Raw genomic sequence first — 27,027 nt, forward strand, 5'->3', positions numbered from 1 at the left:
CCACCACCACGACAGCTAATCCCTTTCCTCTCCCTCCCCCCACGGCAGCTAACCCTGCCTGGGGAGACCTCCCCCGCCCCGGCAGCTAACCCTGCCTGGGGAGACTCCCCCCACGGAAGCTAACCCTGCCTGGGTAGCCCGCCCCAGCTCACCTCAGCTCCGCCTCCTCCACTGAGCATGCTGGCGCTGCTCTAATTCTCCTCCCCGCCCAGGCTTGCGGCGCCGATTGGAGGAGACTTAGAGCTGGGCTGTGTGCTCAGCGGAGGAGGCAGAGTGGAGGTGAGCTGGGGCTGGGAGCTGTTCCCCTGTGCACCCCCTCCCCCCTTACTGCGGGCAGCCCTCCCCGTGCGCCCCCCCACCCAGCTCACCTCCACTCCACCTCCTTGCCTGAGGGGACTTTTAGGTGCCCCCAACCACGAGGCGGCCGCCTAAATGGTTGCACCGGCCCTGTTTAAAACCAGAGTTTAATAGGTTGGAGGTGAAATCATTAGTGATCTGGGGGCTGAGCCTTAGGCCTGATGTGGAGGCAGCGTTGTGGTGAAACACAGCCCAGAGAAAGCAGCAGCAGCAGCAGCAGCAGTAGCAGTGAGATTCCTACTACAAACTGAAATCACTGTACAACTGGGGTAGGTGGTGGAACCTCAGGTGGTATGGTTAGAGATGCAGCAGCAAGGGGCCTCCTCACCCAGAAAATCCTAAAGCTGTGATTACTAATAGCTGAGGTAGATGGTCATGATGCTGTGGAACTGGATTGAACCAGACAAAGGATACAGTAGACTGTGGAAGCAGTGGCAACAGCAGCAAGTGACAGAAGCAAGAGGTGATGTAGGGATGTTTTCAGCACCACCAACCAGTCCCACAGCATGCTATGAACTTAGCAAAGCAGATATCCACTGTTTGCTGTAGCAGACAAAACTTCTGCTAACTCCAGAGTTCAAATTCCAGGAACAGGTTTATTTCAGCAGAGGTACAGGAGTGATCAATTAAAGCATGCCAGGCCAGTTATCTGGCTGAGTATATATAAACAAGGTTATACATAAACAAAGGCAAAGACTTAGTCTGTCTATGCTATTTTAAACTCAAGATGACACCCTACTTTCTATCAACACCCCTCTCCTCTGATTTTTTACATAATAATGATTAACAACCTCTATGACCAAATAGAAGAGTCTGTGTTACATAGTAGGTTATGTAACATATTTATATACTTATTATTAGCAATCACAAAACTATACATCTTAATATCTGACAGGGACTTTTGGAACTTTCTTTTTTACCCTGATTATATATGGCTGGATCATCATGACCTTTAATTGTATCTTCATCCTTGAACTTTGTCTGTGTCCTGGACCAATATCAGGGATATTTCAAGAGCTGAATAACAGAATGCATAGGAAGACAAAAATGTTTTGCACTTCTTCCCCAAAAAGGGTTAGGCAAAGGTCTGATGAAACAAACTAACTACGCTTATATTTATACTGATTATGCACATGCTTAAATATATTACTAGCTAATACATGATGTATAGGTATATATGCTATCCATTAAATACATTGACCCAATGAAGCTCAGTGTATTTAATCATGTATTTAATGGACTTATTTAAAGGATCTATTAAATACCTATTTAAGTTCACCCAGTCACTGTCTCACCTCCTTACAAGTGACGGGAATGAGAGGTAGCAGTAGCAGAGGCATTGCTCACCCATCCTCCCTCCACTCCCTCTCCCACCCTGGGCTGGAGATGAACCCATCCAAATCCAGACCCCCTGAAATCTGGGACTTCGCTGACCTTCGACAACAAACCATGAGTGAGGTGCAACAGAGGGAAAGGGGGGAGTGTGGTGCTAAAGGCAAATTTGCAAATTTCACGTGGCAAGGTGGGAAACTGAGGCAAAGGACTATGGCCCAACATACAATGGCATGGGTGATTTACTTGTTGTTTGCGTACTTTTGACTCATAATTGCTGTGTATTCTTAAATTAATGCTGTGCTCCTTCTCCCCTCAGTAAAAGTTTTCTTTTTGTTATAGTCATGACTCAGTGCTTGTGAATGGGGGAAGAATTGCCTATTAGAAGTACCCAATAGGTATTTTGGGCAGGGGCTCAAGCTGGATTTGTTTCATCATTTTAAGAAGCATCCCTAGATAGTGAACCTGACCCTACCTGGTAGAAGAGTTACATATGATATGATCTGACTTGATGAGGTCCTAAGCACATGAATCCCCCACAGATGTCAGTGAGATTTGTGAGTGCTCAGCATGTGTGCAAATTAGCCCCATAATGTCACACTAGTTTATTTTTCTGTGGTAAATGTTTGCATTTCCATTAATAAATGCTTTGTTAATCACACTTCGAACAAAGGGCAGCATGCACTTTAAGATTTTACCTCTTTGTGGACCCTCCTGCAAGGGCTTCCACTACTCTTCAGTTGCTCTGTAAATTATGACCATGAGTTCTGAGGGTGGAAGATGATGGTGGTGGCTGTGGGAGGGTCTGTGTGTTCTATGGCACTGCTGCCCTTTTCCTAGAACCCCACAGAGGACTCTCTGGTGGTTCTGGGTGAAAGGAGGAGGCGAGAGGAATGTGTAGCCTGTGCTTAGTTCCATGATTGCAGTTTTGTTCCAATCTACAGTGCAAGGAAGAACAGGGATGTATTCACATTTCTGTTTCCCGTCACAGACAGGTTAGGAACTCCCTTTATAAAAGAATGTCAGTCAGCCACGGCCCTGATCTGAGGGCGTAGAAGAGGGAGTGTCAGAGACCAAGAATTGGTGCAAAGGCAGAAACTTAACATGGATCTGCACATTTGTCCACGACCGAGACAACTCTCCCTCCACTTCCAAAGAAATGATTTGAGATGAACTCCTCAAGGGGGGGTTATGGGTGTAAATCCCATCAGTAATACCACAGCTGTCAGCTACACTGTAGACATAGTGTAGTATGGTTGACCTGGCTGCCACTGGAGGATGTCCCTCTTTAATTTCCATTTGCCTGACATCCTTCTTTATCCCTCACCAAAATCCTTACTGCCCACCCCACCACAATGGGGATGTCCCTGTTTTTTACTTGAAAAATATTGTCAGCCTGTAAGGAGGAAGGAGGAAAAGCAGAAATGGGTGGGGTTTCTTGCTACCTGCAGCCCCATCAGTTATTTTGGGCACTTTGCCGCTGCTAGGTGACATCACACAGTTTCCTCCTCATTAATACCTTCCCACAGAATGAATCTGAGGGTTGATGGTGGGAAAATCTGTCCATTTGTATGCTCAGTACACTTTTTAGGAACTACAGTTCCAGTAAGTCTATATAATGTAGTCTTGTTGACAAGAGGAGCCCCCTTTTTTTTTTAATTGGAAAAACAAATTAATATATATCTCAGTTCCTTTCCCCTCCCCTCCTAACGTGTGTACTTGTAATAAAGTATATGGGACTTATCTCTAATTTGAAGATCTAAATATTGGGAAGACTATTATTTCCCCTTTTGTCATGTGATAAAGCTTTTGCATCATACCACACCATCATACCCTCATTATATTATATATACATACACAGGCAGGCATGTGTGTATGTTTGATATAAGTTCCTACAATGTTAGAATCATTCAAAATGTTGTCAATTAAAAAGTTAGCATACGGTGAGTTTTTCTGATCATTAATCCAATTTTCATTGAATAGAATATCCCCACCCCACACTTCCTTATGCGGGAATAAATGTTCGTATTGTCGCATGCGATTGCCAATAACTGCCACCAGATGGCGCATAAGTGCCGTTTAAAACGGGATTTTCTCTATGTAAGGGTCTGAAGAGATACATTTCCAGATCATAAAAATAATTAGACTGAATGAGCCTCAAAAATTGCTTCTTTCTAATATAGTATTTAAAATACTGAGTACATTTTGGTGATCCATAATTTGGGATCAGGTTGAAGGAAAGAACTTAAATAGAGTAATTTAGTAACAAAACAGAGAAAACAAAACATAGAAAGAGGGGAAAGAAGGTGTATTGACACCTTCCGAATACACTATAAACTAAGATCTGGGAGATGCCCAATTTTCAGAACACTGTGGTAACTATCATCATTCACAGCCCTATAATGAGATTGTAGCGAGGATACAAATGAGAAATACCAGTTTCACTGGACCAGATTTATATGTAACATTTCAGAAAAGCATCATCAATCCTATTTTTATGGTTCTATTTCGCTATTTCAGGAGGTCCAGAGAATGCTTTCTTGCACTGGGAAGCAAGACAATATTTTTGCCCATCCTGTTACTTTAACTGACTTCCTATTCCCTGTAGATGAAATTTGTTTTTGTGTGGAGGACCTGCATGTTTGAGGAGTTATTTGTATTCTGGTGGCACCTTAAAGGCCTCAGGGTTGAGTATTAGGGTATTTCTACATTGGAAACTTCAAAGCACTGCCGCGGGATTGTTCCTGCAGCAGCATTATGAATTGCAAGTGTGGTTGCGCACGAGTGCTGGGAGAGAGCGGAGAGCAGCAAGGTGGGGGGGGGGGACCTTTGGGAAGGAGCAGATTGGGGGCAGGAAGAGGCAGAGCAAGGGAGGGGCCTCAGGGGAAGGGGAGGAGTAGGAGCAGGGCCTTTGGATGGAGAGGGGGTGAAACACCCACTGGGAAAATAAAAGTCAATGCTTATGACACTTTGTCTTTTTAATTTAAACCAAGACAGCCTCACAAATACAGACTGACAACAACAAAAAGCAACTTGGCAAGAGGACAGACCTCAAAAATTACAGCGCAATGTCTTCCCTCTCCCTTTGTCTGACCAGTCTCTTCCCCACCAACTTGCGCTGTCCTGGGACCACAAAAAAGACACATAATTGCCAAATTATCTTGACTGCTTCCACTCCCAGGACTGGGATCAGGGGGAGTCCTATGTTCATCCTTAGAAAGAAGGGGTAGGCAGCCCACATGGCCCAAGTCTGTAGGCAAGCAATAAACTCAGATTCAGGACCTTCATGCAATTTACTGAGGATAGGTATATTTGCCTTCTGTAATCTAAAGTTTTAAAAGAAGGTTGTAGCAACAGGTGTATCTGAGTTTTAAATGTATGTATAGGAGTATAGCAGGTGCTTAAATGCATTGTCATTTAATGCAGTAAATCTTGCAGATATCATTATCCAAGAATAAGAGACAAGCCTCTTGCTGTTATTGGCAGTGACACTCAATTAAGCTGAACACATCTAAATTATGGCTTTTAATTAAAAAGAGGCAATGCCTATGATGGCAGAGGCATGTTTAAAAATTAATGCCTTTTACACCAGATGCTAGAATCATCAAGATAAAATTCCTTCTGCAACATACATATTTTTAAAATATAAAAAAGATATGACAAACATCAAGCAGTTACGATGATAGCAACAGATCTCTATGACCAATTAAAGTTTGATCCGATCTCAGTTTAACCATTTGTGGCACACAAAAACATCTCTTTAAAATCAAAAATTGAAGTTGAATTCTAACAGTCTTGTTTGCCTTCTAAATCATTTACAAAATGTGAGGTTTTTCCACGACACATTAGAAATGAAATGTGTTCATTTTAATGAAAGACACGCTTTTTTCCTCTTCCCGCCTGTCATCTAAATAGATTTGCCTATTAATATCTCCTTCTTATATCTTTGGCTCCATTATATATTAGTGTGAACCTCATAGATTTCAGGTAACAGGAGCTTGGGCAAAAATATTTATCTATTTTGATCTTTGCAGAGTCAAATCCTCTGAGTTTTTTCTTTGAGCTTCAGGTACAAATTAAACTCCAAACCAAAGTCAAACAGCTGAAAACACTGGGAGTTTCACATGGTTTCCACTCAATATAAATACATTTGTTCCAGGGACTCAAAATTATGTCTAAACCAACACTTCTCCTCTCGTGCAATAGTCAAATCGCACTTTGTAGAGGTCTTCAGTAAAGAAATATTGTTGTACAATACTGAACTATCACACAATTAATAGAAATGGGTCAGAACCACAAACTTCTGAAACAGACCCATGCTTTTTTCAAAGTGTGGGGTTTTCAGATCCTAGGCTTTGGTTCAGATTCTTCTCTTATAATTTACTGGTTACGTATTATATAAATATAATTATGTATGTGTGTAATTATACATCTTTATAAACATCCCAAACCATAAGTCTGGGATGATCCATAAGGGCGCAGTTTCTTCTTGTTTTACACTGATCTCGATGTCTGAGCAACCTCAAGGAAATGGAAAATATCGCTATGAAATACTGGCTGGAGTTGCTGTATTTTGTTGCCTTTGTCAGCCTTGACAGGGATGTGAGATACTTTTTGATTGTGCTTTAAAGTCTAAGCTGTCTCCAGGTGACTTACTACAGCCAGAGTGTACATGGATGACAAGCTGTTCACTTTCCTAGCATGCTGACACATGCCTCAAAACTACTGTAACCTCTACTGCATTCCATTCCAGTAACAGCAAAATGCTTTACTGGGCTAATGTAATTGAGTGTGTGGAATCATCCTAATATCATGCAAGTACTGAAGAGTCACTAAACTACGCTGTGAGCAAAAACTGTGAAAGCTGCTTCCAGTACATCTCCAGGTATACAACATTATACCCCCACTGACAGTCTTCTCTTATAATTCTCTTGGCTTATATTTGTATCACAGATCTGGTGAATGGTGTCCAAGAAAATCCATCATGGGATAATATTTCATATTACCTATTAGGACTAGTGTTAAAAAGAAGTAAGGTTGTCTCCTGTAAGTAAAATCATGCTTTTCCCTGTTTGCTAGGTAATCAGTCTATTTTCAGGTACAAATTTTACCAGGAAGTCCATCACATCTCTTGAAGCCAGAAAGAGGGATCTTGAATAAATAAAAAAAATTAAACCTACCACCATAGATACAACTAACTTTTCACTGAAGATTGATCATGTGTTTCTGACGTCTAGTTTTGCAAACCGATCCCACAAAAAGATCAGTTTAAAACTAAGGATATATTCTAGAGATTCTACTATTTTCACATCCTGTATAGATCTGCCAAGCGCCAACTTGTGTTTCATTTCCAGTCTGAACCAATAGGTGCATTGATGTACAACTCTAATGTGTTTGTGGCTCTTTAATTATGAAAACATTTCCCATTTCAGGGCAGCTGGAACAATGAAAAGCAATAAGTACAGAAAGATAATTTGAATTTTGAGTATATTAATAAAGAGCTAAAAGTTACTAAAGGCCTATGGCTCTTGCCAACTTTTATGTATCTCTTGGGAACAAGAGATTATTATAGATTTTAATTTCATTCTCATGCATGCAGTTTATCACTCTAGAAAATAAGAAAAGAAAAACAGGCCAAATGAAAAACTCTTACAATATTTCTCAAGGTAAAAAACTCTGATACCTGAAAGAGACAATTGGCCTTTTTTACTTTCACTTTCTCGGATTAGGAAGGCTCCTTCCTGATTTTCAGGGCACAACAGTTGTTTCTCTGCATCTGCTCGCGTGACTGGTCCAAAAAACCATCTAAACAAAGACAGAAAATTCTAGCATTAATTTTTACAAGTCAGCAATAATTAGCAGGAAAGACAGTTACATTGTGTCTACTAAGCATACAACACAGCATACATTATTTTTGCAAACAAGTAAAGGGGAATTTTGATACAACCTTGTATTAGATTATTGAAAGAAACAAACAAACAGGACAACACACGTTATTAGAAAATACTCTTTGAACATCTGAAGTAAAATCCTGACCACATGAGAGTCAATGCCAAAACTCCTATTGATTTCAATGGTGCTAGAATTTTATGCTTGATAGAGAGTTGTCATAAATAGATAGCTAAGGGTTAATGTTTCTTTTACCTGTAAAGGGTTAACAAAGGGAACCAAACACCTGACCAGAGGACCAATCAGGAAACTGGATTTTTCAAAGTCAGGGAGGGAATTTTATGGACTCCTGAGGTGCTTTGTCTCTTCTCAGCTATGAGAAGATTCTTTCTTCTTCTTAATCTTCTGTGTCCAACTTGTATAAGTACAGGTAGTGAAAATACAGTATAGGCTTTTATTGTTGTTGGGGTGTATTTACATGTGGTTACTTGCTGGAATGTTTCAAATTGGATTATCTTTTTGATCAGACTGGTTTATTCATATTCTTCTTATAAGCAATAGCCCTGTATTTGTCATCTGTGATGCAGGGAATAATTTGATGTCTTTTTTTTCTTTTTTATTAAAGCTTTCTTTTTTAAACCTGTTTGGTTTTCCTCTGGTTTAGAGGAAAAAAGGAAGACAGGGGGAGGGGAAACACTAACTCTCTGGTTATTAACTTCCTTAGTGTCCCAGGGGTGGGAAGCTACGGGGAGGAGGAGATTTTCTTGTATTTCCTGGTGTTGGTTTGTCTCATCTTGTGGAAGAAAGGGGACAGGCTTCTTGGTATTGTTGATGTAAGAGCATTGCATCAATACTCTCAGGTTAGCCAGAGAGGACAGTCTAGGTGGGAGAGGTGAGAGGGGAGGGAAGTGGTTTATTTCCTTCTGTTGTAACTCAAAGCCATCTGAGCTTGGGGGTCCAGGAAGGTTTTGGGGTTCAGTGTACCAGGCATGGATCCTGATTGGTGGCCAGACGAAGATAAGATCAAGCTGGTAATTAGCTTGAGGTTCATACTAAGCACCCAGATTTTGGACGCTAAGGTCCAGATTTGAGAAAGAGGGCTTATGATATGTGTGTGCAGAGGTGGGATATAAGAATCCAGAAGCCAGTAGGAATATTATTTTTTCTTTTCCCTGCTAGGGTTTTTAGCAGAGAGAAAGGTTTGGTTTTTAAAGGAACCAGAGAGAATTTTTTTTTCTGTTTCTCTTCTGCTCAGCTTGGCTTGCTTTAAGCAAGAGACATAAGTTCTATTGTTAAGCAATAGAAGCCTAATTGGGATTAAGTACCCAGCAATACACACATGCAAATAAACTGGTTTTCTAGTAAAAACAGTAGCCAGAAGAAGAAAAAAGGACATGGTTGCTAGGCACTGTTGCCAGGAGACAACAGAGAGCCAGCAGTTCAGACATAACCACCAGAGGCACCCCACACAAGAAAACAGGAACCATGACTACCAAAGATGCCCTGAAAAAGGAACGAGCACTGCAACAAGCCATAGACAACGAAAATGAACATAGGAGACGGATGGAACTAATTAAGGAACCGAACAGAAGCCATGAGGCATTCCATAAAAGAGATCAAGAAGCCAAAAATGCAGCTCACCAAAGAAACAAGAAGAAGAAGATGCAGCCTACCAAAGAAAACACAAGAGAAGATGCAGCCACGGAAGACAGAAAGAACTCCAGAGGGAAAAAACCAACAAGAGATGGAAAAAACAGAGGTGAGGCCCATCGGCAGGCACTGTGAGTTAGAAAGGCTAAGCAACGAACCCAACCACTCCTAACAACCCTTCGCCAATACTTTTTCCACAGCACAAGAAATTTCCAACTACAAGCAGGTGATGACACTGAGACCTTCTTAGAAAATTTGAAAGAGCCTGTCTTGGGTACAGCATCCTGATAGACCCAGTAATGGTAGAGTCTGAGGTCACACCTCAGTGGACCCTTAGCAGAAGTGGCGCTGAAAGACATGCCAAGGGACCAATGATATTATAAACTGTTTTGCAAACCAAGGCCAGATTACAGAATGGGGATACCCCAGATATGCCCGTTGGGGTTCAGACCCCAAAAGCTGGAAACAGATGGGTCATTCCCAAACCGCCTACACATTGGGAAGCATTATGACGCTGATCACACGAACCAAGGTTCAATCATGACGAACTACACCTCCTCATGAAAATGGAGCAGTTCTTGGATGGTGTTCCTGAGGACATAACACGGATACATCCTAGATGGAAACCAAATCTCACCGAGGCGGGGGAGATTGAGCCAAATGGATGGGTGGGAGAAAGGCAAGTAAGCTACTGTAAAGGGGAATGAAAACCCAGGGGCACACACAATAAACCCTCACTAACCGAGGGCAACCCAAACCCCACCTTCCAAACCAAGGGAAAGCCACAACACCTATTCCTTTCCACCTCACCAGTCCAGTAACTCACCTCAACCCAGTGACCCATTAGCTGGAGTATGCTATAAAGTCGTCAATGAACTGGCAACAGTATAAAGGCCAACTGCCCAAAGAACCCCACCTGGGTCAATGTCATTACACCCACCTCACCAAAGATCCCCAGGCCGGATACCTCTCAATGCCCTTGGACGAAGGGAAATTTGAGAGTGGGTGGAAAGAGGTTACCCGCGTGTGAGGACACAGGGGCACAGTGGTCGGCTACTATCCACAATCATCGGAGCGATCCCAAAAATCATCAAGCCCAAAGGCCAAAGTGACCATTTGACCCCTTCATGTCACAGCTGTAGATTTGCCTACAGCTTGAACTTGCCTGTCCAGTACAAAGGCTGGTCAGGAATGTGGACATTTGCAGTCTATATGACAATTATTCCATCCCCATGCTACTGGGGAGACTTTGGCCAACCAGGCTGAAGGCAGGCCAAGTGAGTGGGAATGGTTACACGCAGCAAGCCAAGGGCAAGTTCCAGACCCATTCTGGTTCCGGAGCCGTCCACAGGACCCGTCTCGTGTTACCACGAGACCCAGACTGAGGTAGTGGACCCAGATCCCATGCCAACGCTGCAACCAGCCACAGCACCTCCAGTCCCCAGGACCGGAACTGGACAGCAACCAGCACCAGCAGTCGCAACACTTTCTTCAACCTCCACACCAAGGGGCAACGAGCCTGAACTGGCAGAAGCAACAGGACAACCATACCGAAGAGGCTCAGCCAAGCCTGATAATACCCCAGGTGCACCATCGGAACAGCGTTCGGTTTCACCGGCAACGGGAAACAACCCCCATCCTACGTCAATTCCAGGGGACCAAGCCCAGTCACGAGTCTGAGGAAGAACTGGTATCTCCCGGCCTCAAGGGAACAGTTCCGACTGAGCAGAAGCAGATGACAGCCTTCAGGAAAGCTTGGGTGGTGGCACGGAGCAACGCACCGCTCTCAGCCTCTTCTAACCGATGCCGTTTGTCATAGCCAAGACTTTTATACGAAAGAAATCTCTTCTGGTGGACATCCAGGCCAAGAAATTGCATGCCGCACAAACGTTGGTGTTGGTTCCAACTAAGTACCGGGTCTTAAGCTAGAGCAGGATTCATCCCTTAGGCATCTGGGGGAAAGAACCAAAGAAGATTGCCGAAGCTTACTGGGAGGCGATGATTAGGGCAAGGAGTGCCCCAGTATGTCCGGGTCTATCTAATTTGATGCGGTGTGCCAAAAGTGGAAAGCCCCAAGAACCAGTGCTTCAAGGGCAACCTCTCCAGCCAACCTCCCCATAATTGAGGTCCCATTCAGCAAAGTAGTGCTGTGGATATTTTCGGGTCCCTTCCCAAGAGGAAACGCCCAGGCGCTTGAAAAAGCCCAGGGATAAGCGTTTTACAGTACTGACTTCGTGGACTTTGGCACCGATGGCCGGAAGCAGTAGCTCTTAGGCAAACCAGGGCTAAAGCGGTGTTGCCAGAACACCTAAACAGACCATTTTGCCAGCGATAGGTTTGCGATGTACCCTCGATATTCCTTTTACAGACTTCAGGATCTAATTTCTGGCAGGCACCATGAAACCCTGTGGGAAATTATGGGGTGAATCTCTTGGTTGTCACCCGTACCACCATTCAAACCAATAGCCTTGTGGAAAGGTTTAATGGAACTTTGGGGGCATGATCCATAAATTCGTGAATGAATACTCCAACGACTGGGACTAGTGTTGCGCAGTTGCCTCTTGCTTACAGGGCTGTACCACCATCCCAGTTTGGGTTTCACCATTTGAACTTGTGTATGGCCACGAGGTTTAAGGGGCCATTACAGTTCATGAAGCAACAATGGGAGGGGTTTACACCCTCTCCGGAAAATAACATTCTGGACTTTGTAAGCAACCTACAAAACACCCTCCGACACTCTTTAGCCCTTACTAGAGAGAACCTAAAGGATACTCAGGAAGAGCAAAGGCCTTGGTATGATAAACATACCAGAGACCGTTCCTTCAAGGAGGAGACCAGGTTATGGTCTTGAAGGCGCAACAGGCCGATAAGATGGAAGCATCATGGGAAGGGCCATTCACGGTCCAAGAGCGCCTGGAAGCTGTTAACTACCTCATCGCATTCCCAATTCCTCACTAAAACCCAAAGTGTACCACGTTAATTCTCTCAAGCCCTTTTATTCCAGAGACTTACAGGTTTTTCAGTTTACAGTCCAGGGAGGAGATGACGCTGAGTGGCCTGATGGTGTCTACTACGATGGAAAAAAAGATGGGTGGGGGAAGAGGTGAACCTCTCAACCACCTGGAACGTCTGCAGCGGGCGACAAATCAAGGAGCTGTGCACTAGCTTCGCCCCATTGTTTCTCAGCCACCCAGGACCGGACTGAACAGGCATACCACTCCATTGACAGAGTAATGCTCACCCTGTTAGAACACCACCCTACGGGTGTCTCCTCACGCCCAAGCTGCTATAGAACGGGAGATCCAGAAACATGCTACAGATGGGTATAATACGCTCATCTACCAGTGCATGGGCATCTCCAGTGGTTCTTGTACCCAAACCAGATGGGGAAATACGCTTTTGCATGGACTACCGTAAGCTAAATGCGTAACTCGTCCGACAACTATCCAATGCCACGCACAGTATGAGCTATTGGAAAAGTTGGGATGTGCCCAGTTCATTTCTACATAGACTTAACAAGGGGTACTGGCAAAGTACCGCTAGATGAACCTGCCAAGGGAAGGTCAGCATTCGTCATCCATGCGGGGTGTATGAATTTAATGTACTTCTTTCGGGCTGCGAAATGCACCGCCACCTTCCAGAGGCTGGTAGATTGGTTCTACTAGCAGGACTGGGAGAATATGCAGTTGCCTACCTCAATGATGTGGCCATTTTTCAGACTCCTGGCCCGAACACCTAGTATACCTGGAAAAGGTCTTTGAGCGCATCAGGCAGGCAGGACTAAACTGTGAAGGCCAAAAAGTGTCAAATAGGCCAAAACAGAGTGACGTACCTGGGACAGCAGGTGGGTCGAGAAACCATTAACCCCCTACAGGCCAAGGTGGATGCTATCCAAAAATGGCCTGTCCAAAGTCAAAGAAACGGTCCAATCCTTCTTAGGCTTGGCTGGTACTACAGGCGATTGTACCACACTACAGCAAATCGCCGCACCCCACTGAACCGACCCTGACCAAAAAAAACCCAGCCAAATACAGTTAAATGGACTGATGAGTGTCAGGAGGCCTTTACCCAACTTAAGGCGACGCTCACGTCTGGCCCTGTGCTAAGGGCCCCAGACTTTGACAAACATCCTAGTAACCACAATGCATCTGAGCGTTATTTATAGGAGCAGTTCTTCATGCAGAAGAAGGACCGGATCACAACTATTCCATCCTTTCATCTTGCTCAGCAAGAAACTATCTGAGAGTGAAACCACGGTCAGTCAGTGAAAAGGAATGCTATGCCATTGTGTACGCCCTGGAAAAGCTACGCCCATACGTTTGGGGACGGCGGTTCCAGCTACAAACTGACCATGCTGCGCTAAAGTGGCTTCATACAGCCAAAGGGAACAACAAGAAACTTCTTCATTGGAGTTTAACTCTCCAAGATTTTGATTTTGAAATTCAACACATTTCAGGAGCTAAAAAATAGACTCACCAAGATTATCTTTAAATAGCCCTTTGAAAATAATTGATGCCAAGTCTCCTTTGAATTACAGAGGGATATATGTTTTTATGATTAATCTTGATTTGTAATTTATGAATGCTATCTGTACTGAATGAAATAAATTAATTTTTAATTAACTAAATTATGCTGAACAGATTCTTCACAATTCCAGTTCCTTGCTGATTTACGAAGTGACTAATTGGCAGTCATTTCGGGCCTGCTGCAGGGAGATAGATGAGCAAAAACAATGCTCACCTCATGTCACAGACAATACTTGAATGGCTGACTATGTGCTATGAAAATCAGCTCATTTAAAAGCAGTAGTATAGCACTCCATCCACGCATAGCACCTCTGATTTTCATAAACTATTCAAATAACAGTTCAGATGGAATGCTGAAAATGAAGTTTAGCTAATTGTGTTATTTGACAAGAATGTATCTGATGAAAAAATGAGATGACTGCTCATCAATTTCAACTGGGATTACTGAGCTTCTAGCAAACAAAAAAAGCCTCTCTCTAAGGTTATCGCTCTCCCCTGCCTTTGATTTAAAAGGTGATGGAGCGTTATCGAAAAGTGGATTGTGTACCCTTTTGTGTCAATGTACACAAAATACCTTGTCTGCAAATTACCAGTGAAAAGATCAGAAAGAGTCATCAACAAATGATGTTAGTACCTGGAATGCTTAGAGTAATCCAAAGGAATTAAGGAAATCAATAAAAATATATAGTGAAGTCTTCAAAACAATATCATCCTGCTTGATTGATCAAACATTACAGTGTGAGTAATGTTTCTAGCGTGAAGGAAGAGGAACTAAAAAAAGACATGCAGATGGGCCAGTCTTGATCTCATGCTAAACTGTATATTTGCTTTGATTAGCTATATTGTTATATACACGTTAACGAGTGTTATGTACAACTCTCTGATCATTCTAACCACCTGAAGGCCATGATATGCATTTGGAAAAGGAAGGAATCTGAATGGATAGCCAATATCTAGAAAGTATTAGTAGAATACTTCAATCTGTTGGAGATATTGTAATTGTTTGGTTTAATGGACCCTGGAAAAACAAATTAACCCATAAATTTGGAAATCCCCTGATTGACAGAAACAATGATCAAACCAATAAGGAGGAGACAAGGCACCAGTTCAGTTCAGTACTGAAATCCTACATTAAATGTGGGGCATCCCTGCGAAAGAGATTAGGACCACTTGGAATTCTAAATACTGATTCCCAATAGAGCATCACACATCCAAACCGTGTAAACTACAATTTTTAAAATAAGTAAACCCATATTTCCCTTTCAAGTCTATGGACAATGGGATTTCACTCCAGTAAAGGTAAACAGAGCGATTAGTATTTTTAGGCAGAAAATGCATAAAAACAAGAGTTTAATTTCATATTACTTTTTCCTGTCTTAAAAAGGTGTTACATTTTGGCTGATAGCACAAATAACTACTACAAATCTAATGACCCCAAGATAAACACACAGCCCTCTATTGTTATAAAACAAAATAGAACTAGAATAAACTGCGGTAATCAAATACAAACAAAATGCAATGTAGCTCTTTGGTTGATATTTTACATACAGAATAGTTAAGAAATTCAAATGGATAATCTCTAATTATATATTCTTATAGATATAAAAGTATTGAAGTAAAACGCATATTCCATAATACAAAGTACAGCAAATGCAAGTGGGAGACAATTTATGGCTAAACTGGGACCCACATTTTCAAATTTCATTACACTTCTGTATGTAAAATCTCAGCCATAACATTAAATTAACATAAACCCTGATATAGGAAAGAGTTTAAGCACATGCTCAACCTAAAGCATATGTTCAAGTCCCATTAACTTCAGTGGGTTTTAAAGTGTGCTTAAAATTTAAGTGCACTTTTTGAATAGTCTTGATTTCCTGAACAGGGGCCACAGACAGTTTTGATTTTGTTTTGTTGGAGTTTTTGTTTGTTTGTTTTACTTTATCGATCTACTTCTTTTAATGGATATAAAACTTTGCTATATGTGCCATTACCATAGTATATTTAATGACAAAAAGTGGTCAGGGTCCTCATTTCAGGAATACTGATTTAAAACTTTTGATTACAAGGTCTTTTTCATGGCTGCTGGGCCACTTCATACAAAATAATATGACATCTAGATATTAGAGTGAATCTGGAAATTGTAGGTGCTCATTCAATGTAGCATAATGGCAGATGGAAAGATTCCTTCAAAGATTCAAAGTAGGCAGAAGGCGAAGGAGACCAAGAAAGTGTCACTAGAAGGGGAAATATAACTGAGACTACTATTTTGAAAGGGAAAGCAGCAGGTACATCCCTTGTAGTCCTTCACTAGCACAGCTGTATACGATTTGCTTAACGCAAATGGGAATCCCCATAAGGAATGCAATTTGTTAAAGCCTAGCTGAATAATTCTGATAGAAAGGGGGTCCAATTACAGAGTTACTGGGCATGCAGTCATTATTGTCCAGTGCCAGGCACAATGTCAGGGAATAATAAGATAATCATTTATTATCCTTGTCCTTGAGATACATGTTTAGTTGTGATCCACTTTAAGTTCTTAGAAAAACACACCCAAATTCAAAGTGGCATTTTCATTTTAAATTGATGTTTAAATTCCTAGCATAAATCTCAACAGGCTCATTTAAAATGTTAGTAATGAAATTACATGAATAAAGGGTTTTAGTATTTTGCCTAGTCTACTTTTGTTCATCTTAAATTGACAGTGTACCCTAGAGAGAGTATTAATGTGCCAAAGTCATTGCTTAGCATGAGCAGAGGTTATAAGGGAAAAGGAAGATTATATCAAAACAGACCCCTTTAACAGAAGAACAAGCAAGTCAATCACTGTCTGTTATGCTCCTGACTTCAGGTGACCATTACCTTCTAGTTGCTTTAAATTGCTTTATTGTTAAATCAAATGTCACACATCAGATTCACTGGAATATTTACGTAGTGATTCATATGAAGTTTCAATCTGTACTTTCATATGGGCAGGGCTCACTGGAGGCTACCAGGTGTCAGAGGCTAGGACTCTATGTGGAGATACCAGACTATTTTGCTGATTCAACTGGTAGCCAAATCAGTAATCTTACTTGCTCTGATTAAGGAGAATAAAAGGTGGTGATCTGTTAAAACAGGAGAGGAAATGCAACATGTAAGTCCAAAGTAGAATTTTTAAGATGATTCCATATGAGAGATAGTTGAGAATTTTCCAGCTAAATATTTGTTGTTGATGTTGGAAAATGCTGATTCATCAAAACAGGAATTGTTATCCAGAAAGAGTCATTTTTTATTAATAATTTGAATTATTTTTAAAAAAGTTTCTAAATTGTTCAAATGCTCCATTTTGACATTTTCAAATGAAAAATTTAGTTTTTGGATTCAATACAACCTTTCATTCCAAAATTTTAGTTAATGGATAACAAAAAAAAAAAGTTTTAAATATATTACAAGGTTGAAATCAAATCACAATGTTTTGAAATTATCAAAAATGAAACATTTCAATTGACCCAATCAGAAGTTTTTCTCAGATTATGAATTTCTGAAAAATTGAGATTTCAACTTTTTGTCCCAGTTTGAAATAGGAAAAAATAAATATCTCAGGACAGTAAAACTATTTCCTACCTAACTCTACTATATATATCGTACTTTAAAATTTAAATATATAAATATTTAGTATTAGGTTTCAAGATAATAATATATAATTATAAAAGCTCTTGCAATGTCTGGTTTGAATGAAAAAAGCTTTAATACTATTAAAAATATATAACGTATATACCATGATATTAAAAAAAAACTACGTGAAAAGAATGTTAAGGTTGCAAAATCAAGAATTCAAAAGTTGGAAATGCCAGAATTAGACCCCTTTGTCCACATTTGTTATGATGCCCTCTTTAATAACTATGTCAGATGTTCCCCATCCCTAGTGCACATGGTGGATGATACTAACTGAATGAACAAGCAGCTATTGAAATATAGTTTTATTGTCATTGCTCAATGTGTGGCACCATGCCTTCTTTACTGCCAAGCATGGAGGTGCCAAGGCTCAGCCCCAGCAAGCCCCAGCACAAATTAAGCACTGAGTTGAGTCCATCAACCCCATTTATGTCCAAAGTCCCTTACCAGCAAGGTATTCATGACCCAGAACTCTCTTCTAGAGTCAGAAACACGTGGCACTGGCTGGGGAAAGAATCCCTCCTGCTGGGTTAACATCCCCCCATGGAAACCAAACCAGAAGGACCCAGGAGCATTCTCCTTGCCTTTCCTTTGCAGGTGACCCCCCAAATTCCCCCCCCCTTCCAAAAAAAAGTCTTTTTTATGAGAACTTTCATTTCCTGCAGCCTGGGACTGTTCCTCTCCAAAGGATCCACTCTTCTTCTAACTCCCTTCTGCACTGGAAACAGGGTCCCTTTCATCATGCCTAGGTTCTTCCCTATCCAATTAACTGGTTTTTATTTATTCAGTGATTAATTAGTCTGAATTGCCTCATTTCCCCTTGTGGAGCCTGTCAAAGGTAGGCTGAGCCCCTGACCCGTCAGAGGACTAGCTACCTTCTGACAATGAGCCTTAACAACAATGATATACACACCAACATATTGGAAAGACCAAGAGCCCTGCAGATGTCCCTGTGGCAGCAGAAACTGTGTACTTCCACGGTGTGAGGTGAGAGGAGAGTTGAATTTATGGGGCTGCACTCCTGTGGACAATGTGGACCCCATCTCCACAGGAATGCTCTGCACAGCAGCATGTAGGGAGTTGGTTTTTATGTGTATATACAAACATCTCTATTTTAAATGTAGTATGGAGATACAGGAGAGGGGCAAGGAGGAAGGGCGAGAGGAATGAGTTAATAATAATGACAAAGGAGTGCAGAGTGACACTGAGGGAGTGGTAGGAAGTAGGGGAGAAGACAGGAAAGAAGGGACTAAGGAGGGAGGGAAGATTGCAGAGAAGCATATAGGAGGGGAATGAATGGCCTGTTAGGTCGGGGGGAGGGAGAAGGTCAGAGCTAATAGCCCAGAGGCAGGCAAACTATGGCCTGCGAGCCAAATCTGGCCCTTTAGACGTTTTAATCCAGCCCTCAAGCTCCTGCCGGGGAGCAGGTCTGGGGCTTGCCCCACTCCATGTGTGCCATGGCTCTGCAGGGCTCCGGGAAGCATGGGGCAGCCAGGGGGCTCTGCACACTGCCTCCTCTCCAAGCGCCGCCCCTGCAGCTCCCATTAGCCAGCAACCATGGGGCGGTGCCTGCAGACAGGGCAGTGCACAGAGCCACTTGGCCACGCCTCTGCGTAGGAGCCAGAGGGGGGACATGCTGCTGCTTCCAGGAGCTGCTTGAGGTAAGCACCGCACAGACCCTGCACCCCAACCTCCTCCAGTGCCCCAACCCCCTGCCCCAGCCCTGAGCCCCCTCTCATCTCCAACTCCCTCGGTCCCACCCTCCTGCACCCCAGAGCCTGCACCCCTAGCCGGAGCCCTCACCTCCACCCATACCACAATCCCCTGCCCCAGCCCAGAGCCCCATCCTGCACCCTGAACTCCTCATTTATGGCCCCACCCCAGAGCTCGCACCCCCAGCTGGAGTCCTCACCCCTTCTTGCACCCCAATCCCCAATTTCGTGAGCATTCATGGCCCACCATACAATTTCCATATCCAGATGTGACCCTTGGGCCAAAAAGTTTGCCTACCCCTGTAACAGCCAATAGGAGGAAGGGAAAGACTGTTGAAAGTAAAAGCTGAAGAGGTAAACTCTGACATCACCAGTGTCTTAGGGCTCTGAGTTAATGCTGTCACTATGCCTGCCAACTGAATCTTTGCCCTGTGCCTAGTAAATGCTGCTTTCAGCAGGGATTTCATAGCCGCCCTGGGGGAACAATTTCATAGCATTCATTTCATTTGCTGGAAGGGCATAACTATTCTCTCTTGTACTTCCCTAGATAACTCTTCTCTGTTCTTGTTGTTTACACTCTTCACATATGTGTAGACTTAACCGCCCTACTAGTTCCACAATCCAGAGCTCTGCTTACTTCAGCAAAACTAGCTACCAGTTCTCACCAGAAGGTAGAGAGCAACTGATTCTGGGTATGGTTTAAGCAAAAATATAGACAAGAACAGCCATTTCAGAAACTGTAATTAAAACCTGGTCAAAATATTGAAGAAAATGTTCATTTAAAATACACAAACAAGCCAAAGAGATCTCTACTGATTGCTTAATTCCCATAATCAGAAACTATTTTGCCCTGAATGGAACTGGAAATACAAGTTTTGAAGATAGCTGTTCAGGTCAACATCATTTAACCTTATCTAAACACAGTGACTAAACTCAGAATGGAAAGTGCTGAGTCATACTTGTTGCTCAGATTCATGCTGATGAAGAATGTAATTATTATGATAAATGAGAGGTATTGTTATGCTTGACGTGTGCAACCTAGAGCCTCTTAGTCACTGACACCCACTGGATCTCATTGCCAAAGGAAGGTTATTTTAGTGCCAGGGTGAGGAAATATAGAAACCATGAGAATGTAGGAAGAGGCTTTGCTATTTTTCTCCCTTAACGCTGAGGTTTAGCTTTATACAGTTATTTGAGGAATAATTGTTAGGAATATGGCAAATCCATTTTTTTCTGGACACTTGGATCTTGGATATCCCTTGTTAGTATCCATTGGCTACCAGATACAAATCAGGACACCCTTTTACCTTTCCCCTACCCATTGTGACTTCTCTCTCACTGCCTATACACCTCTCAGAAACTCCCCATGATGACCTCACGGTGAAAAGGAGTGCAGGTAGGAGTCAGAAGGGGAACTAGAAGATGTCTTCACAGAATGGTATGTACAGATTGTGGTTCCAAAGACCCCCTTTGCCCCCTAGTTAGCGGGTAAGAATTGATAAGCCCCAGGGCGATAGGCAGTGACCATTTTAGTTATCAGAATATGATTTAAATTTTGTATCAGCATTTGTACAAAGTTGAATCTGGCAGTTTCCCCAGTTCTTGTACACATAGATTACAAGTCAGGGATTAATCACATTACCAAGGCATAAAACACATTACCAAGGCATAAAACACTCCACTATGCAAAGACTAGTAGGTATAACCAATTGTCTGGTCTATTTTCCAGATTGTGTTTTTCAAGAGAAAAATATTGGGAGCAATGATAAAGAAATGGATGCAAACTATTTTACCTAAAACATTATCGTTACCTTTTTGCCTTATAATACAATAGGAGGCACTGGAAACATTATACCTAGCATCAGAAAACAAACACTAAAAAGATTCATATATGAGAAAGCATAGAAAAAAACAAGCGATGCAAATTAATTTTACCTTGAAACCTTATATCAGCAACTTCTCCAAGCCCCAGATTTGTATTAGGGCTAGTTTGTACCAGGTAGTCACAACCATGATTAGTAAAGGATACCAAAGAGCATCACCTTAGGGAAAGCTCCACAAATCTTGCCTCTTCCTCCAGCATTCACCACTCCTACTGGAGTGATGTGCACCTTCCAGGACATACACACAAAGGGAGCATCCCTATATTCTGACCAAGCACTGTGCATCTAGCCCCATGCACCTGTGCTAGGATCAGTTACAGCATGGGTCTTTATTTTGTTAGTTTCTTTTCCAGGAGGGGTTGGATAGTGCAGCAGCTTTTCCTGCTTTGATTAACTGAATTGAAATGCTGACTTAGGTCACACATGAAAATAGATGGTGATGGTCTCATTCTATTCCACAATTAGACACATCACAAAATCAAAGCCGTTATATCTGATAGTAATGGAATCTCTGCTCAAGAAAGAAAAAGGACTGAAGTAACAGGGATGTTGTAGGACAGGAGTGAGATGTATTAACAGAAGACTGCAGGAAAACTTGCACATTATTTGCACACAGTAAGCTAAATTCTGCCTTCAGTTACAACCATGTAGCCTCACTAAAGCCAATGGGATTGCAGAGATGTAAACAAGAGCCCAGTAGCAGAATGCAGTGCAACTTATCCCTTACATTCTAAGCATTAAGGCCCAGACCCCAAAAGGTGTTAAGGTGCCTAACTCCCTTGGATTTCAATGGAAGTTAAGTGGCTACATATCTTTGAGGGGCTAGGCTTCACAAATATAAGGCTCTGAGGGAGAGGTATTCTGTTAGAAATCTAAGGTTTTTATTACAGATATTGTATATTCTAATACCACGCTATACCCTACATATATAAATATTCACTTTCAAATATGAGGAGGAGAACACTAGTGAAGATCAGCCTACTATACACATGGCCCTAGAAGGCATTCAATCTGGGTGCGGTTGACATGTGACCGGAGTGCCTATCCAAGGTTTATGAACCACTTAAGTCTCAGTTAGACCCTCAAAGTAGGGTTTAAGTGAGAAGTGAACAGTCAAAGGTCTTGTATGGGCTTTCTGCTAAGAGGAGTCAGTTTCATCCTATAACTGCACCACAGCCTAGTCACTGCTTTGTCAGAAGAGGTGTGTCATATTCATGTTTACACACCACTGGTTTGTAAATCAAATGAACACATCACAGAGAACTCAAACAGATACTCCTCTGGAACTGAACATTTAATAAACCCTCCACCCAGATACACCACTGACTAATTTCTGTGCAGACCTTTGATAGTGTTTCATTTTGGCATAGAAAAGTATTGCCCATTGCTGGAAAAAGACCCCAGAGACAGAGGTCCAGATTTTCTCATACTTACACTGTGTAGTTCCTTTCCGAACAAGTAGTCCTTTTAATTCCACTACTCGCTTAGGCCTAGATCTGTAAAGGTATTTAGTCTCCTAACTTTGACTGATTTGAAGGGAAGTTAGGAGCCTAATACCTTTCAGGATCTGGGCCTTAAAGCCTGATTCTAATACTCCTTTTATTGAGTAGCATCTTATTCCACAAGGAAGCCTTTTGATTTCCACCAGACCACTTGTAATGTAAGGCAGTGCTTCTCAAGTCAGGCCGCCACTTGTTCAGGAAAAGCCCCTGCAGGTCCAGGCCACTTTGTTTACCTGCCGCGTCTGCAGGTTCAGCCGATCGCGACTCCCACTGGCCGAGGTTCACCACTCCAGGCCAATGGGGGCTGCGGGAAGCGGCGTTGGCCAAGGGATGTGCTGGTCGCCCTTCCCGCAGCCCCCATTGGCCTGGAGCAGTGAACCGTGGTCAATGGGAGCTGCGATTGCCTGAACCTGTGGACACAGCAGGTAAACAAACCAGCCCGGCCCACCAGGGGCTTTCCTTGAACAAACGGCGGACCAGCTTTGAGAAGCACTGATGTAAGGAACTATTCAATATGCATTCCTATAGAGCTGTAGCAAGGCAGTCTGTCCCTTCAAGGATCTGCAGAGCCAAGGAGCAGCTAGCCCTGGCTAAGAAGAAACCCAGCAGATAAGTATTGGTAACCAGCTGATTCAGCTAAGCAGAAGATGATGATTGTCTCAGACTTCCAGCTTGAAGATATATGTAAGGACCCAGCTCCTGTAAAAAATGAGGAAGGGGACAGAAAGCTAAATACTTCTTAGAGTAACTGCTGGAAGGTTACGTCTGGATAGGTAGGCCCTTAGGCTGAGGAAGGGCCATGGCTCTGGAGCTACTGGAAGGTAGAGGACCGTGTGGTATCAGGCCAGGTCTATCACTGTTGTTACTTTTCCATATTGTTTGCATTGGTGTAAGAGAAGAACAAAAAACCTGCTTGAAGGCTAAAGCAGAGCTGGGTGTGTCTGATGGTTTTGTCCCTAAACTGCTGGACCCTCCGCCTCCCCAGACTACATAGGGTCTCAGAATCTAGATTTGAATAAAGCAATGTTCAGTGTAAATGAGTAAAGGTAATGGAATCCGGACCTGAATAGGCACAGATAAATATTTTTGCTACATCATTGAATAAATCTACTGTCATTGAAGAATACAAAAACTAATTGGCAGCATGAATACTATTCCATTCATATGTGTGACACCTCAGAGCTAAGACACCAAGTTCTCCAGTTAAAAATATTTTTATGATCTCTATGACAAGCTTAGCCATGCAACACAAGGTATGACCTTGTTTATAAGGATTATGGATGGTGAAACACTGCTGTGCCATACTTTTCATTAGCTGACAATAATAATATATGTTGCAATTAGCTATTTAAGACTAAATTCTACCCTAATCATCTTCACTGGGATTGCATGGAGAAGAAATCGGGACAGAATCTGACCCATGACACTGGTGTTCATACAAGAGTCATAACAGAATTGTTTCTGCTCTGCTGTGGCCAGGAATACTGTTGTGAGGCCAGACTCAATCAGTATAGTTTAGTTTATCCCATTATCATCATAATTCATAGAAATTCACAAATGATTCCTAGAAGCAGCAGCCAAGTCAAAGTGTCTCTTGCAATTAATTTGAATTGGAATATTATCCTCTCCCATAAATCAATCTTGTTCTTTAAACTATGTTTGCAATCATCTGACTAATTAACAGTTCCCTTCATTTTTCATATAATTCATCTATCATTTCATGTAATTTTATTTGCTTTAAAGTCCTCACTTTTTGAAGAAAAAGAAACACTGTGTACAAAATAACACTGCATCCTTGCACAAAGTAGGGTTGGGTAAGTCATTTGTAACCTTACCAATTTAAGATAACGACGAAATCTATTACTGCGCAGAAAAAAGAAACATCTGAAATTGAATCTTGCATCTTAAAGGAAACTTTCAGCAAGGAACTGAGTGGCTGGTACTTTGCAATGTAAGATTGTTTCCTATGGTATGATCTTCAATGCATTGTCCAGACTAGTTTTAAATGATTAGCTTCACTGATACTGAAATAGCTGGATTGTTCAGTTTGTCTTAAAAAGTGCAGTTCGAATTAAATTTTAATGATTAATAAATGTATATTTATGTACATAATATCCTAAGCACGGGAGAATATTTACACATTCAAATGTGCTGTAGTATTCAGGTTCCTACAGAGTTCATTGTTGTTGGTCCTTCTTCCTCAGAAGAGGGGTGGGGAATGAATGCCTGGATGAGATGGCCTGGCTCCCAGCTGCCCCAGAGAGGGACAAGCCCTTACAGACACCAAAGTGGGCGGAGCCGCAGGAGCCTGTGCTTGCCCCCCAGAGGTCAAGGTGCAGGGCAGGAAGTATAAAAGCCCAGCCCCAGGGCTCAGAAGCGGCCTGGCCTCTAGAGAGGCCAGATGCTGGTGCCTTAGCTCCCGCTGGAGAGACTCCTGCCGCCTGCGATCGACCCGAGGACTGGCCATACCTGCGAAGCCTGGATGCCGACCAGGCGCTGGAAGACCCCCTAGGCCGGCCTGTAGAAAGGGACCCCGAGGAGCTGCCCAGTTTACCCCTTGCTCAGTATCCTGAGGAGCCCATGGTGTGGGATGCTGCAGAAGACGCCACCAAGACAGAGGTACCAGTAGAGGAGGAGTCTGGAAGTAGCCCAGGGGCAGCTGACCCTAGTCTGGCTGCAGCACACCCAGAGCCAATGTCGGTGGGTTGCGGACAGGATCCCCACTGACACAGCAGCAGGCTGCCTGCCGCTGTTAGGGCCCCGGGCTGGGATGCAGAGGAGTGGGCGGGCCTGCGTCCCCCCTGCCACCCCACCCACGGGTGGCAGTCTCCCCCCTCGCCCCGACACTCAGGCCCAGGAGCCTGGGCTTAATATACTGAACTGTTTGCTCAGCCCCTGCCTGAGGATCTGAGCCCTGAACTATTGTTTGTTGCCTCGCCCTGACCTAGGCGAACTGAACTGAACTGTTTGCTCAGCCTCTGCCTGAGAGTCTGAGCCCTGAACTATTGCTTCTTGCCCCGCCTTGACCTAAGGCCTGGGCTTAAATTACTGAACTGGTTGCTCAGCCCCTGCCTGAGGGTCTGAGCCCTGAACTGTCATTTGTTGCCCCATGTAGTGAGGCGGCCTGGCTCCCAGCCACCCCAGAGATGGGCGAACCCCAACAGCGGATGTTTATTCTGCACAAAAGGAGTTAGGTGTTCTGATGCTCAGCATCTTGGTGCCTAATTCTTAGGCACCTAGAAAATTACAGGAACATACTGGGATTCACAAAGCCAACGTTAGCATCTAGGCTCCTAGACAGTAAATGGAAAGAGACAGATGCCTTAGGCCAGTAGTCACCAACCAGTCTATCGCGGTCGACTGCTTGATCCTAGAGGATCTCCCAGTCTATCACAATCTCCAGTAGGGTGACCAGACAGCAAATGTGAAAAACTGGGACAGGGGTTGGGGGGTAATGGGAGCCTATATAAGAAAAAGGCCCAAAAATTGGGACTGTCCCTATAAAATCGGGACATCTGGTCACCCTAATCTCCAGTGGCGCAGTGGGGCTGCTGCTAAGACAGGCTCCCTGCCTACCCAGGTCCCGTGCCACTCCCAGAAGCGGCCAGCACAGTCCCAGGGGCTGGGGGCAGGAGTCTCCCTCTGCACACTGCTCCTGCCTGCAAGCACCGCTCCCGTAGCTCCCATTAGCCTGGATCAGGGAGCTGTGACCAATGGAAGCTGTGGGGGCAGTGCCTGCAGAGAGGGCCAGCACATGGAGCCATGCCCCCTCCACCCTTCCTTCCAGCCAAGTGGCTACAGCAGGGGCGTGTTGGCCCCTTCCGGGAGTGGCGTGGGGCCAGGGTAGGCAGGAAGCCTGCCTTAGCCTTGCTGCGCCACCAACTGGGAGCCACTGGAGATAAGTGCTGCCCAACAAGAGGCCACACCCCTTGGAGGGAGGTAAGGTTTTTCCCTGATGTCTCTATAGTAGAGGTATCAGAAAAGCATGAAGGTAAATCCCTTGCTGATAAAGATTCCTTTAAAACCATAAAGAGCATTTACAAGGTTGAGGGATTAAAAAAACAGACGTCAACATCTAGTTGTTTAAAAAAAAAAACAATACATGTTGCCAAACCCAGCAGTAGGAGCTAAGAATTATGTACATGTATGACAGTGACTTTATACACACAAAAACTGTATTAAATAATTTGTTGGGTCAGATTTTCCCATCTGTCATTATGCAGAACTCCCCTCTGTATACACACCCTTTCTAGTCTTCTTTCCAGTAGCATGGACAGAGTCAGATCCCCTCTCAGATCCCACTAGAATAATCAGCTAGTATATAATATGGAGGAATTATGCACCCTGGCAATCAGAACACTCCTTTTCTCATCTCTGTTATTAAGGAAGAACTGTGTAATCTGAGAATTCAAGGCAGTTCCAGTTCTTCCACCAATTGTTGGTGTCACTAAGGATAATCCTAAGTAACTTAGAAGGTAAAAGGCAATAAGGATATACAGTCTCCCTGTTTAGGCCTCAG

General features: G+C 43.2%; 1 protein-coding gene across 1 annotated transcript in view; it reads right to left on the bottom strand.

Moving 5' to 3' along the window:
* FRK (fyn related Src family tyrosine kinase) overlaps nucleotides 1-27,027 on the bottom strand; it is a 73,680-nt gene that overhangs the window by 29,266 nt on the left and 17,387 nt on the right. The window contains exon 2 of the mRNA XM_032768617.1: nucleotides 7,373-7,494. Coding sequence (XP_032624508.1) covers nucleotides 7,373-7,494 — 122 coding nt within the window. The remainder of the gene's footprint in view (nucleotides 1-7,372; nucleotides 7,495-27,027) is intronic.

The sequence above is a fragment of the Chelonoidis abingdonii genome, chromosome 3, assembly GCF_003597395.2.
Source record: "Chelonoidis abingdonii isolate Lonesome George chromosome 3, CheloAbing_2.0, whole genome shotgun sequence".
NCBI lineage: Eukaryota > Metazoa > Chordata > Testudines > Testudinidae > Chelonoidis > Chelonoidis abingdonii.